Consider the following 15949-nt stretch of genomic DNA (forward strand, 5'->3'; position numbering starts at 1 on the left):
TCAAGCAACTAAGAAGAGCTTAAACTTTCCCCACTGCCCCATCCAGAGAGAAGAGGACAGAAAGCTTCTGAGAGCAGACAGTTAGCTCATAGTTGTATTAACCATGCCTCTGCAATGCCTCAGCAAGGCTGTCCACAATCAAAAAAATATTAAAAAGCCTCTATGAGGAATGTGGCCTATCCCCTGCCCTCACCCTCCCTCCCCACAGCCCAGGCTGCACCTGCAGCGGCCCTGCTCTGCTCATTGTTGGAGTTCCTGCTGTCCCTTGCACATGTGGACATAAACCCAGCAGTCCTGAATAGGCAGGCTGGTGTTTTCACCCACCGCCGGGGCTAATCCAGCACAGGATAGCTGTGCAGTGACTCATAACCCCTTCCCCCCTCAACAAACTGAAGGGTCCACATAGAAATGCCACAAATAGAGCTGACATGTCAGAGAGGTACATCTAAACTTCTAGATAATATATTTATATCTGAACTTCCCACAACATTCTGTCCTGCTGAACACATGCAGTGTTCCTTTGATTTGAATCCATAGTGAATATCCTGGAGAGTGGGTATTGGGTAATGTAGAGGTGTTTGGTGTTCACTCTGGGGTTTCATTGGCGTTTCTGTGTTTTACAGTGCCTTGCGAAAGTATTCGGCCCCCTTCAACTTTGCGACCTTTTGCCACATTTCAGGCTTCAAACAAAGATATAAAACTGTATTTTTTTGTGAAGAATCAACAACAAGTGGGAAACAATCATGAAGTGGAACGACATTTATTGGATATTTCTAACTTTTTTTAACATATCAAAAGCTGAAAAATTGGGTGTGCAAAATTATTCAGCCCCTTTACTTTCAGTGCAGCAAACTCTCTCCAGAAGTTCAGTGGGGATCTCTGAATGATCCAATGTTGACCTAAATGACTAATGATAAATACAATCCACCTGTGTGTAATCAAGTCTCCGTATAAATGCACCTGCACTGTGATAGTCTCAGAGGTCCGTTAAAAGCGCAGAGAGCATCCTGAAGAACAAGGAACACACCAGGCAGGTCCGAGATACTGTTGTGAAGAAGTTTAAAGCCGGATTTGGATACAAAAAGATTTCCCAAGCTTTAAACATCCCAAGGAGCACTGTGCAAGCGATAATATTGAAATGGAAGAAGTATCAGACCACTGCAAATCTACCAAGAACTGTCCGTCCTTCTAAACTTTCAGCTCATACAAGGAGAAGACTGATCCGAGATGCAGCCAAGAGGCCCATGATCACTCTGGATGAACTGCAGAGATCTACAGCTGAGGTGGGAGACTCTGTCCATAGGACAACAATCAGTCGTATATTGCACAAGTCTGGCCTTTATGGAAGAGTGGAAAGAAAGCCATTTCTTAAAGATATCCATAAAAAGTGTTGTTTAAAGTTTGCCACAAGCCACCTGGGAGACACACCAAACATGTGGAAGAAGGTGCTCTGGACAGATGAAACCAAAATTGAACTTTTTGGCAACAATGCAAAACGTTATGTTTGGCGTAAAAGCAACACCCTGAACACACCATCCCCACTGTCAAACATGGTGGTGGCAGCATCATGGTTTGGGCCTGCTTTTCTTCAGCAGGGACAGGGAAGATGGTTAAAATTGATGGGAAGATGGATGGAGCCAAATACAGGACCATTCTGGAAGAAAACCTGATGGAGTCTGCAAAAGACCTGAGACTGGGACAGAGATTTGTCTTCCAACAAGACAATGATCCAAAACATAAAGCAAAATCTACAATGGAATGGTTCAAAAATAAACATATCCAGGTGTTAGAATGGCCAAGTCAAAGTCCAGACCTGAATCCAATCGAGAATCTGTGGAATGAACTGAAAACTGCTGTTCACAAATGCTCTCCATCCAACCACACTGAGCTCGAGCTGTTTTGCAAGGAGGAATGGGAAAAAATGTCAGTCTCTCGATGTGCAAAACTGATAGACATACCCCAAGCGACTTACAGCTGTAATCGCAGCAAAAGGTGGCGCTACAAAGTATTAACTTAAGGGGGCTGAATAATTTTGCACGCCCAATTTTTCAGTTTTTGATTTGTTAAAGTTTGAAATATCCAATAAATGTTGTTCCACTTCATGATTGTGTCCCACTTGTTGTTGATTCTTCACAAAAAAAAATACAGTTTTATATCTTTGTTTGAAGCCTGAAATGTGGCAAAAGGTTGCAAAGTTCAAGGGGGCCGAACACTTTCGCAAGGCACTGTATCAAGCTTGAAGCTACCTGAGCTCTCCCTCCCTGGCTACATGAAGCATTCTGCTCTACCCTGCTGTCCATGCCTTGCCTTGACCATACAGAACTGAAATGTTAATAATTCACAATAATCCTCTTTGCATGGGCTGCTCAGATATACCCAGGACCTTAGAGTGAAGGTACTGGGAGGAACTTTTTGGTTCAATAAGTTTCCGCATAGATCTACTAAACTACATGCATGCCTGCTGGTGAACTGTCACAATCTTCAGTATGCTCAGGAAATGTTTGCTGTTTAAATAAATTTACTTTATAATAAAGCCAGGACTAAACATAGTTATGTTTTGGTTCTGTAGCAGACATTGTGTACATTACTTCAACTCATGGCTACTCTTTGACTAGTGGGGAAAGTCAGGAAAGTCTTTCGGGGTCAGTGACTAGCCTACAGTAAGGATGCACCGAGAAATGTTTGTGTGCCTTTGCACTTCAGCGACATGCCCAAATGTATTCACTGTCATCAGGGCCAGCAGTCAGCAGCCTGTTAACATACTAAAAGAGAAGACAATCAGTCAGTAGTAATACAACATAGTTCTTGATGCTGTTCTGTAGGCACTGGCCAAATATAAGGTAAATGGTTTGAAATTTAATCACACCGTTGGTGTGTCTAGACGGTTGTATAGGCATGCCGTACGCCAATAATTAAATATTGAACTGCAATGCTCAAAGTAGCTAGACTATCTGGCTGCTAGACTATCTGGCTGCTACACATAAGGAATGCAATGCTGTGGTGTTATGTTGATGTTTGTTGTTATCCAGTCCAGAGGGGTATCCTACAACACAAGCTAGATATTGCTTGTCCGCCTGCTGCTAACTCCAGCAGGCTTGTAGCTGCGTTTGCATGTATTTTGGCTATTTGAGTGCCAAACTCTTCATTGAGACAATGCTGAAACATCAATCCATGGGCAGGTCCATGCTACATTTTCATTTGTGACAAAATCAGCCCAGAGTTAGCCTGCCCAGGAGCAGGTTAGTTCTGATGGATTTGTTGCCATATAAATTGACCTGACTAAAAAGTGAGCCATATTTGTATGACCAAAGTTACCTTCTTAACTTCTCAAACCTGATGCATAGGATACCCCTCTGGTTCCTGTTTGGAAACGGTCAATGCTGTTGTAGGCTACCCAAACTAAGTCACCAGCATTGGTTACTGTGTGTGGTGGACAATTGTACAGTAGTATGGGGTTTGGAAAGATTGGTGTGTTGAGAGAGAGTTACAGAGCTCTAGAGGAATGCTCTGTCACAACATGCTCATAACAAGCTCTGATCCTCCCCTTTCTTTTTTTTTAATAGATTTTAACTGCTCTGTCTGCTGTGGTGGAGTTTTATTTTATGCATGGTTAAAGCTACAATCCAGACCATTCAGATCTGCAAACATTGAATGGTTAGCCCAAGGGATATGGGGAAAGGAGTAAATCTGGATCTGGCTGCTACATACACACTCGTTGGGCCACCACACTCTTTCTCTTCACCTAGCTTCAGGTAGTGTTGTCCTGTCTCAGAGCAGAAGCAGCCAGTGAGTCTACACAGTTCTCCTTTTAGCCTTCTGTGTGTCACCCTGCTTATAAAGAGTCAGGGTCTAAATTAGACTAATGACCTAGTCAGCACTGGTTGATTAAGTAATAAGTGGTGCTCCTCTCCTAGCTGTGTTTGGCGCATTGTAGCATTACAGAATTGTATTGTTCCTAGCAGAGAAACGCGGAGACAAGCCATACCCTCCTCCCGCCCAATGCCACCCCACACCTCCACTCTTAGTGCTGTGTGTGTGTGTGTGCGTGTGTACACATGCGTATGTATGGCAGCCAGGGCAGGCAGCTATAGTGACCACTGCTGCCTCAGAGCCCAGCAGCAACACTCCACTCAGTCCTCCCTACAGCAGCACAATACATTAGCTTTGTCACCAGCTTACATAACTACTGCTGTGAACTGAGGATGACTTTAAAGTCCTTATCTGAAACACAGAACCCTGAGGGGAAAAAAGCATTATATCACACTATTTTGCATTCTGAGGCTGTTGGAAAGAAGTAGCGTATCCAGGCAGTTTATAAACAGTTTTATTTTGATGGAGTACTTTAGTTGTTAGGCATTAACCACTACTTAGGCTACTATGGTGCAGTAGTCTGAGGTGAGAGAGAGAAGGGGAAAGGAGAAGTCTTGTCTGCAGTTTACCAGTTCTGCTGTTCTAGGTTGCGACTAGGGTTGTGTCCCAAATTGCTCCCTGCCCCCTACATGGAGCACTACTTTTGACCTGGGGCCATAAGGCCCTGGTTAAATAAAGGTAAAACAAAAAAATGCCTGGTCGACAAATTTGAGGTATTTTATTAGGATCTCCATTAGCTGTTGCAAAAGCAGCATCTACTCTTCCTAAGGTCCACACTAAACATGAAACATGACGTAATACAGAACATTAATAGACAAAGACCGAACTAAATACAATTTTTTAAAGGCACACGCAGCCTAGATATCAATACATATACACAAACTATATAGGTCAAATTGCTTCAACTGTTTTTTTTTTATCCCAACCAGGTTTGCTGTTTATTTGAGCAATATGAGATGGAATGGCATTCCATGCACTAATGGCCCTATATAATACGGTATGTGGAGGCAGTTTAATTAAAAGTACTGCCGCAATTGACTAACTTATGTGTAAAGGGGTGGAGGGCACCACCAATGCATGGGGGGTTTATATACACTGTAAAAAATTATAAAGTGCTGGTCCCATACTTCATGAGCTGAAATGAAAGATGCCAGAAATGTTGCATAAGCACAACATTTTTATTTCTCTCAAATGTTGTGTACAAATTGGTTTATATCCGTTAGTGAGCATTTTTGCCTTTTTTGTCAAGATAATCCATCCACCTGACAGGTGTGGCATATCAAGAAGCTGATGAAACAGCATGATCCTTACACAGGTGCACCTTGTGCTGGGGATAAAATAAATGTGCAGTTGTCACACAACACAATGCTGCAAATGTTGAGGGAGCGTGCAATTAGCATGCTGACTGCAGGAATGCCCACCAGAGCTGTTGCCAGATAATTGATTTCTCCATAATCCGCCTCCAATGACGTTTTAGAGAATTTGTCAATACGTTTAACCGGCCTCACAATCTCCGACCACGTGTATGGCGTTGTGTAGGCGTGCGTTTTGCTGATGTCAACTTTGTAAACAGAGTGCCCATGGTGGTGGTGGGGTTATAGTATGGGCAGCGAACACCATTTCATTTTATCGATGGCAATTTGAATGCATAGATATCGTGACGAGAATGGCCCATTGTCGTGTCTTCATCTTCCGCCATCATCTAATGTTTCAGCATTATAAAGGATCTGTACACAATTCCTGGAAGCTGAAAATGTCCCAGTTCTTCCATGCTCACCAGACATGTCACCCATTGAGCATGTTTTGGAGGCTTTAGATCGACGTGAACGACACGTGGTTCTTCCTTTAAAAGTTGCAGCGTACTGCAGCATAGCTTGCATGGTGCAGCAGAATTCAAAGGCATGTTATTTGTTAGCCACTGTTGCCATTAATGCTAGTTAGTGCTAGTTTGACCAACAGAGGGCATCTTTGGGAAGCATTCAATAATTGCTGTACAATATGCATTTAAAAAATATGACAAAAGTGTATAAATAAGACGTATGAAACACGTCGGTAAAAACACAATGAGGACATAGCAAGTTTTCATTAGTCATTGGGTACATCGTACGAAAAACAGAGTAATCTAAAATAGGCACGTAATTCATGTTCAAATTCACATAGCCACATCATTCAACAGAAATACTCTGTATTTATTTATTTATTATTTTACCAGGTAAGTTGACTGAACACATTCTCATTTGCAGCAACGACCTGGGGAATAGTTACAAGGGAGAGGAGGGGGATTAATGAGCCAATTGTTAACTGGGGGTTATTAGGTAACCGTGATGGTTTGGGGGCCAGATTGGGAATTTAGCCAGGACACCGGGGTTAACACCCCTACTTTTACGATAAGTGCCATGGGATCTTTGATGACCTCAGAGTCAGGACACCCGTTTAATCCGAAAGACGGATACAAGTTATATAAATGGAATTATATCTATACCTCTCCTTATTGCAACCGCTGTGTCAGATTTTTAAAAAAAACTTTACGGAAAAAGAAACTCATGCAATAAGCTGAGACGGAGCTCAGAACAATAGAAAAATTTGCCTCCGTTGGAGTCAACAGGAAACAGAAAATACATGATAAATGTTTACTTTGAACTTCATCAGAATGCAGTCCTAGGAATCCCAGGTCCACAATAAATGCTTGATTTGTTCAATAATGTCCGTTATTTATGTCCAATCAGCTACTTTGGTTAGCGCGTTTGGTAAACAATTCCAAAGTCACAAAGCGCGTCCACTATAACGTGACAATGTCCAGAAGTTCTGTAAGAGTCAGTAGAAACATGTCAAACGATGTATTTTAATTTTTTTATTTTATTTTACCTTTATTTAACCAGGCAAGTCAGTTAAGAACATATTCTAATTTTCAATGACAGCCTGGGAACAGTGGGTTAACTGCCTGTTCAGGGGCAGAACGACAGATTTGTACCTTGTCAGCTCGGGGGTTTGAACTTGCAACCTTCCGGTTACTAGTCCAACGCTCTAACCACTAGGCTACACTGCCGCCCCGAACGATGTACTGAATCAATCTTTAGAATGTTGTTTACATACATATTGAATAACGTTACAACCCCGGGGAATTAGAATGACTTCAAATGAGCGGTGGAATGCAGGTCCTTCCCTTGTGAACACGCACAGTGAAAGCATGGTCAACTCATGGCAGTGGTGACTATTTCTGGTCTCATTTGATCCTCACCCCCTTCACATTAGAGTCATCAGACAAAGTTCTATTGACTGTTGACATCATCTAGTGAAAGGCGTAGGAAGTGAAAACTCATCCATATCTTGCTGTAATTTCAATGAGAGCTAGGTTTACAATCTGCCACCCCCAGAAAAAATCCAAACAGGAAGTAGATTTTCTCAGGTTTTTGCCTGCAATATGAGTTATGTTATACTCACAGACATAATTCAAACAGTTTTAGAAACTTCAGTGTTTTCTATCCAATACTAATAATATGCATATATTAGCAACCGAGACTGAGGAGCTGGCCATTTACAATGGGCACCTTTTCATCCAAGCTACTCAATACTGCCCCTGCAGTCATAAAAAGTTAGACTATCAGAAATAATATTTGCACTAATTTATTTTTAATCCAAAGCCATGAATGAGTGAGTCACTCAGCTTTATTTAGATGCCGGGGCTATATGACTGTGCCATCAACTTGATAATATACACTGCTCCAAAACATTAAGGGACACTAAAATAACACATCCTAGATCTGAATGAAATACTCTTATTAAATACTTGTTTCTTTACATCGTTGAATGTGCTGACAAAATCACAAATGATCAATGGAAATCAATGTAATGTCATTAAAACAAGTCAAAATTAGGCTCAGTAGTGTGTGTGGCCTCCACATGCCTGTATGACCTCCCTACAACGCCTGGGCATGTTCCTGATGAGGTGGACTAACGCCACGTTGCACCACAGACTGTCCAGGAGTTGGTGGATGGAGCGAGACATGATGTCCCAGATGTGCTCAATTGGATTCAGGTCTGGGGAACGGGCGGGCCAGTCCATAGCATCAATGCCTTCCTCTTGCAGGAACTGCTGACACACTCCAGCCACATGAGGTCCAGCATTGTCTTGCATTAGGAGGAACCCAGGGCCAACCTCACCAGCATATGGTCTCATAAGGGGTCTGAGGATCTCCTCTCGGTACCTAAAGGCAGTCAGGCTACCTCTGGCGAGCACATGGAGGGCTGTGCGGCCCCCCCCCCAAAGAAATGCCACTCCACACCATGATTGACCCATCGCCAAACCAGTCATGCTGGAGGATGTTGCAGGCAGCAGAACGTTATCCATGGCGTCTCCAGACTGTCACGTCTGTCACGTGTTCAGTGTGAAACTGCTTTCATCTGTGAAGAGCACAGGGCGCCAGTGGCGAATTTGCCAATCTTGGTGTTCTCTGGCGAATACCCAACATCCTGCACAGTGTTGGGCTGTAAGCACAACCCCCACCTGTGGACGTCGGGCCCTCATACCACCCTCATGGAGTCTGTTTCTGACCGTTTGAGCAGACGCATGCACATTTGTGGCCTGCTGGAGGTCATTTTGCAGGGCTCTGGCAGTGCTCCTCCTTGCACAAAGGCGGAGGTAGAGGTCCTGCTGCTGGGTTGTTGCCCTCCTACGGCCTCCTCCACGTCTCCTGATGTACTGGCCTGTCTCCTGGTAGCGCCTCCATGCTCTGGACACTGCTGATAGACACAGCAAATCGTCTTGCTCGCATTGATGTGCCATCCTGGATGAGCTGCACTACCTGAGCCACTTGTGTGGGTTGTAGACTCCATCTCATGCTACCACTAGAGTGAAAGCACCGCCAGCATTCAAGTGACCAAAACATCAGCCAGGAAGCATAGGAACTGAGAAGTGGTCTGTGGTCACCACCTGCAGAACCACTCCTTTATTGGGGGTGTCTTGCTAATTGCCTATAATTTCCACCTGTTGTCTATTCCATTTGCACAACAGCATGCACAATTTATTGTCAATCAGTGTTGCTTCCTAAGTGGACAGTTTGATTTCACAGAAGTGTGATTGACTTGGTTACATTGTGTTGTTTAAGTGGTCCCTTATTTTTTTGTGCAGTGTATAACGATATTTGTTTATCAAAATAATGAAAGTCCGCGATTTGTAATCAAAATAAAGGCCAAAATAATAGTATTTTCCAGTTGTCAACAATTTGTTTACCTTCATTAGCCTACTATGTTCCATTATTTCTGTCATTCAGTGATATTTATTCCCACAGTATTTTATGGATCCATAATGAAATAAACATCTGCATTTTGAATGAGTATTTGTATCATTTTGTTAACAAAAGCATAAAGATGCTGATGAAGAAACTGTACTGTATATGCTTCATCCAACATTTTGCGGTTTCATGAGGTCGCCCACACGTAGATTTATGTAGGTGCTGAGGCTATATGACTGTTCATCAACTTGATTATTTAGCAGACATCACTTGCTTATGTTCAGTCAACACATATCATAAGAATATAATGGAATATATTTGATTTTTTTTTTTTTTCTCCATGCTTGCCTCAGAACAGCGGGGAACGGTGCTGAAATAGTCATCCACGGCGGGTAGGCTATATATAACAATATTTTTAAGATTATTTTGTTTTCCAAAAAACCCTGAAAGTGAGCATTTTGTAATCTGAATAAAGGCCAAAATGTTTTTAGAGGAACAGAAGGACATCCCGGCCAGCCAAAACCTTCCGTAACCCGGATGACACTGGGACAATTGTGCGCCGCCCTATGGGACTCCCAATCACGGTCAGCATGGATGTGATACAGCCTGGATTCGAACCAGGGACTGGAGTGATGTCTGTTGCACTGAGATGCAGTGCCTTAGACTACTGTGCCACTTGGGAGCCATGACCAATGTATATTGTCCTGCTAATAGCCCATCCTAGAAACGTTGTTTACAGAATTCACAGCCTGCCATGCTTGTGAAAAACAGGGTTAATAATACATTTTCCCCTTCCACATGGTAAATGTTCCAATTCATATTTTTTTATATCAATTAGTATATTTGTTTCACCACAATATTTGTTGTATTATTTGTTCTGTCTTTTCTGGTGGATTAAACTGAAATTGCAACCAATCATGGCCGGTTGTGATACAGGCACCCTAACTAAGAAATACATTTGATGAAAGAATTCTCCCCATACCCTTCTAGGCAAGTCTATTGTTTTGCTAATAGCCATAGTGGCGCTGTACAACATAACCGTGTGTGTTTTGAAAGAGTATTTTCCAGTAAGCAACAATTTGTTTACCTTCATTAGACAACTTTGTTACAATATTTCTGTAATTCTGTGATATTATTCCCATAGTAATTCATTATGGATCCATAGCTAAATAAACATCTGCATTTTGAAAGATTATTTTTAAAATAATTTTATGAACGAAAGCATGAAGAAATACAGTAATGTACAGCTTTATCCAACATTTTGCGGTTGCATGAGGGCACCATACGCATTTGAAACATTTTGGATAGTAAAGCATTTTGAAGCTAAAAGCTGCCTGCATTTGTTTATTAGGTTACTGTGCAGTCTGACAAGTAAACCGCCTATAGTATGTACTGTAGTAAACATGCCAATACTGCCTGGCTCTGGACCAATGCATCAGCTGTCGCCCGAATTTCCACCAATGAGTGAAGATGATGAGCGATCGGCGAAGGTAATATGTAATCTGCTGGCTTCACAGCACATCACCGTCGCTCTAATCACAGTCAGAATTCAGTTGAAGAAACTTGTGTGGACTTATGGAAAGGCTCGGTAAGACATGTTAAAAGTATGTATAATTTATTTTTTAGATTTTTATAAGTTAGGCTATTTACAAGCAAAAGGTAAATAAAATATTGTAACCTACACCTCACGGACTGCTATATTGTCTTTTGCCTCCTTTTTCAGGTTTCATGGCTCGAGATTTCTTTGAGGAAGAAATCAAGAGATATGCTGGACCCTATGTCAGAGAGGTGTTTCTGGGACCACATTGTTTCTTGCATTTTGAATGTCTTTTTTTTCTCTTTATTTTGTTAACGAAGCTGAAAGATGTTGATGAAGAAATGCAAAATGCCTCCAGATGTCCATCACTACTGTAAATAAAAACACAGCCTCTTTTTACATTCTTTATTGTAACCACAATGTCACAAATAATGTGTATCTACTGTTCCAAATACTTTGGTAGTTTGGGATTTACAAATGTGCGCTTTTCATGTCATTTTTCATTAAATCCAGTTTGGCTTTAAGTATAACTTTTTACTGACGCCTTTTAGTGAGAGCTCTAATGCTTTAATATTTAAGATCTGTCCTCCAAATTCATATCTAAGGGGCATTTTTCACACCATTATTAGTTACATTGTTTTAGTTTGGACGTGTAGACTGGCAATAAGAACAGCAGGAACGTTTCAGCGCCATTAGTGCAATGTCCCTTAGTGTTGCTCTGTGCTACCCAGTGGGGTCGGGTGAGGGTCCACCTCCTCCCTTTCCCATGGACTAGGTCCATCTTCAAGAGAACTGCAAGGCAATCCCATTATGCGCCTCTCGGGAGCCATGACAAATATAGATTGTCCTGCTAATAACAGGGTTAATATATCTGTGAGAATAGACAAAGAGCTTTTATATAATTCTAAATGGATGATGATAATAATCACATTAAAACAAATGTTTTGGAGATTATTTTGTTTTCAAATAATGTAAATTGAGCAAGGAAAAAGGTTGTTCTTGAACATGGGGAGAGACATAGTTGTAAATAAAGCCATTTTGTTATTTAGAATTATTTCTGTTTTTAGAGGGAGAGAAACTAAAAGCCTACAGTTATCTCATGGGTCTCCCAGTTGAGGCCGGCATTGGGTATTGAGCCAGCATCTGGAGCAACACAGTGTCTTAGACCGCTGCACCTCTCAGGCGCTATACAACGTGACCGGTCAGAGTAGGATACAGTAAGAGCAAAATCAACCTAACATTTCCACACCCTAATTGTAGTCTAATTTTCTCTTAGAATAAAAGCTTTAGTAAGTAACACTGAAGTCGTGCATAATTATCAGTTTCTATCTATTTGGTTTATGTCGCCGATTCATTGTCATAGACACAGTACCGCCTTGGGACCCAAAAGCATAATCTGTGCTCTAACTCCCCCTTGCGCTGGTATGGAGCAATAAAGTAGTGACACAGGGTACTGTACTAAACCACAAATTACCTTTAAGTCCTGCTGCAAAATCGCACAACTTTAAGTTGAGCAACCACTGTAAGTGTCAAGTGTAGGCATGACCTTAGTTTGTACTGTATAAGGCTACTGAAATACATCAGTTTAAATTCAAAGGTTTCACTTAACTGCCTTGCACAGCTGACTATCGGCTGAAGTGGCATCACAACAGAGTTTGTTGTCAGAACAAAATAATTTGATGCACACGGCATCATTCCTGGATGTATGCCTTGTTCACATTCCTATAAATATATGGGCCATAAAGTTGACACTTCTGTGCACTAAAAACATTTGTTTAATGATTAGCAACTGAACATTTTTCTGGTAATTGTTTTAATTTTTCACATGATTTTTGTATTTGAAGAATTAACAGAATGAAATGGACATTTAGGCTGGTAAAATATGAAAAATAAGCCTACACCCAAAAGGGCAGATTCTGTGATTGGTCAGACATGAACTGAAATTCTGTGACCACACACACACACAAACTTATACACACACACACCCTCTCCAAGCCTCAGTCTAACCTCTGAGAAGGCTCTTCTCCTCAAGCTTACTGGACTGTATCAGGTGTGAGGTCACACAAGGGTTCACTCTGTGCCTGCCTTTCTGCTTTTGTTGGAGGGTGTGTGTGTGTGTGTGTGTGTAGGCATGTGAAAGTCACATGGTCATAGTGGTTTCATAGTATAGACCACCATGCCTATGTTATGTATGTGTTGTTCAAGCTTCACCTCTTGGCTGATTTCTGTGTTACTCAAACTGTGTTGTGCTCCTCTCTTTGCCTTCCAGACTCTGTCAAATAAAGCTCACTGTGTGGAGGACATTCTGAGGGTAAGTTGTTCCTAAATCTTTACTTACAGCTGTGACCAATCCTACAGAGTTGAGGTGGTTGAGGTTGGTCAATTTGTTTGTTAGTGTTATTATCATCATGATGAATGTTGGGTTGCTAAAGAGGGATCGGTCGCTGAGCACACAGCTGCTTTTCACATTCCTGTGTTAAAGTCAACCCAAGTTTACAGAGCTAGCTACTGTAGGATGCATTCTGCATTCAGGACAGAAGAGCGCTTAATGTGCTATATGAATCGGTCATAAAGGTTCTGCTGTGTAGTTAGTCCTCCTCTCTGGGTCTTAGACATTGACTTGGTAGGAGGGCATGGTGAACTTTAGTACACAACGGTGAGTCTCATTGAGATTTTAAAATCTATTTTTGCACGAGAGACCTGGCCATCTGTCTTTACTATGGGGCTATAATGGCCTAGCTAATACTTATTTTCACAACTTTCGATTGAGCTCTCTCTGCCTCTCTCTCCTTCAGGAAATGACCCACTCTTGGCCTCCTCTCCTGACTGCCATCCACACACCCAGCACAGCTGAGCCCTCCAAGTTCTCCTTCCCAGTCAAGGTGAGGTCCCTCTCAGCTCACTGAGCTGCTAAAACCTTTACAACTCAGCTCCTTTTGTTTCTCTATACTCCATTTTGAGCTTTAGGTATTTGCCTAACCTAAACCTAATGTGCTGTACTGTATGTACTAGCAACTTAGACTCCCCAAATAATAAATTTCCCCTTGTCTTACGCATGTTCCACTTAGTCAAACAGTGTTGCACAACACCTACACCACATGCATTATGTCCATTAATCATCGGTGTTGTCATAGATTACAAGGGAATGCATAAAACACCTCTTTGTGTCTGTGTTTACTGTATGTGCGTTCACTGTGTTTGTTGTTATCCCGTTCATACCAAGACGAAAACCCACCAATTTTAGCATGTCACCAACTTTTCTTTACATCTGAAAGGTATTGCCGGGAACAAAGCCTGTATTTCTATTTCCGCCAACCGGTATTATGTTTAAAAGTCCCGCCAACGCCTCAGTATAAAAGGTTGCCTTTCATTTTACCGGCTTCGGCATGTGTTAAATCATGAACAGTCTATTGTTTTCTGACGTCAAACTCCTCCTTGGCAATCAGAAAGCTTTACAGAGATGCAATTATTTTACATTTATGTAGTTCTGTCCTTGAGCTGTTGTCTATTGTCACGGAAATGCTTTGGCAATTTGAACACAGCCTTTTCATTTTGACTTTGACAGGTAAATATTTTAAGGCCCTTATATTTAGCTAATAAGTGATTGGTTTCTAACTTAGCCTATAGGAGCTGGAGGGCTATCCGTTCCAAACTTTAAATTGTATTTCCACGCTCTAGCATTTCGACCAATTTTATAAGTTGGTTTAGATATAACTCTTCCACTCCTTGGCTGAGAATAAAGAGGAATATGGTGGAAGTAGTGTTCATTGATCGAGCTCTTAAACAATTTAAACTATACTTGGGTCCTGTTATTTCTCACACAATTTCTATTTGGTGCAAAATTGAAAAATGATGCAACTGGCATGCCCAGACTCCAATAATGCCTTGCCATCTGGAGGATGGCCTTTTACATCAACCAATGGCAATATCATGGATAGTAATGGTTTGGAGACATTCCAAGATCTTAAAGAAGCATTTATATTACTAAGTAACTCTTTTATCTACAGTTTATGTCAGCTATGCTGGCCTATTGAGTTCCATGGGGAACTCGGGTGTCGAACCATCCAATGATGGAATTTGTAAACAGATTATCTGGTCTCCTGAAAGGACCAATCTCTGTAATACATAACGACTTTTGGAAAGTTCACACTCTGAGCCTACCGTTAAAAAAGTATGGCCCACATATCTAAATGTAGATGAATAATCTTGTTTTTTTTTGTATTTATTTTGGAAATGTTTTTTTTATTAGGGAATATCTATGCATCCAATAACAAACAAAACAACAACTTGTTATGTCAAGAATTTAAAGAGGAGATTAATAGACTTAAATGTATATTTCAGGATATATGAATGATCCTTGCTGGGGATTTTAACTATCTTACGTGATGATTGACAGATACAAACTATTGATTTTGTTTGCATAGCTCAGCCATCTACATTTACATTTACATTTAAGTCATTTAGCAGACGCTCTTATCCAGAGCGACTTACAAATTGGTGCATTCACCTTATGACATCCAGTGGAACAGTCACTTTACAATAGTGCATCTAAATCTTAAAGGGGGGGGGTGAGAGGGATTACTTATCCTATCCTAGGTATTCCTTAAAGAGGTGGGGTTTCAGGATTGACTCCGCTGTCCTGGCGTCGTGAGGGAGTTTGTTCCACCATTGGGGAAGCCAGAGCAGCGAACAGTTTTGACTGGGCTGAGCGGGAGCTGTACTTCCTCAGTGGTAGGGAGGCAAGCAGGCCAGAGGTGGATGAACGCAGTGCCCTTGTTTGGGTGTAGGGCCTGATCAGAGCCTGGAGGTACTGAGGTGCCGTTCCCCTCACAGCTCCGTAGGCAAGCACCATGGTCTTGTAGCGGATGCGTGCTTCAACTGGAAGAGAGTGGAGAGAACGGAGGAGCGGGGTGACGTGAGAGAACTTGGGAAGGTTGAACACCAGACGGGCTGCGGCGTTCTGGATGAGTTGAAGGGGTTTAATGGCACAGGCAGGGAGCCCAGCCAACAGCGAGTTGCAGTAATCCAGACGGGAGATGACAAGTGCCTGGATTAGGACCTGCTCCACTTCCTGTGTGAGGCAGGGTCGTACTCTGCGGATGTTGTAGAGCATGAACCTACAGGAACGGGCCACCGCCTTGATGTTGGTTGAGAACGACAGGGTGTTGTCCAGGATCACGCCAAGGTTCTTAGCGCTCTGGGAGGAAGACACAATGGAGTTGTCAACCGTGATGGCGAGATCATGGAACGGGCAGTCCTTCCCCGGGAGGAAGAGCAGCTCCGTCTTGCCGAGGTTCAGCTTGAGGTGGTG

At 42.1% G+C, this 15949-nt stretch overlaps 1 protein-coding gene across 1 annotated transcript in view; it reads left to right on the top strand.

Annotated features, from left to right (window-relative positions):
* Positions 1–15949, top strand: part of LOC124047659 (AF4/FMR2 family member 1-like) — a 71076-nt gene that overhangs the window by 17618 nt on the left and 37509 nt on the right. Inside the window, 2 exon segments of the mRNA XM_046367971.1 lie at positions 12908–12949; positions 13434–13520. Coding sequence (XP_046223927.1) covers positions 12908–12949; positions 13434–13520 — 129 coding nt within the window.

This window comes from Oncorhynchus gorbuscha, linkage group LG11 (assembly GCF_021184085.1).
Source record: "Oncorhynchus gorbuscha isolate QuinsamMale2020 ecotype Even-year linkage group LG11, OgorEven_v1.0, whole genome shotgun sequence".
NCBI classification, from domain to species: Eukaryota; Metazoa; Chordata; class Actinopteri; order Salmoniformes; family Salmonidae; genus Oncorhynchus; species Oncorhynchus gorbuscha.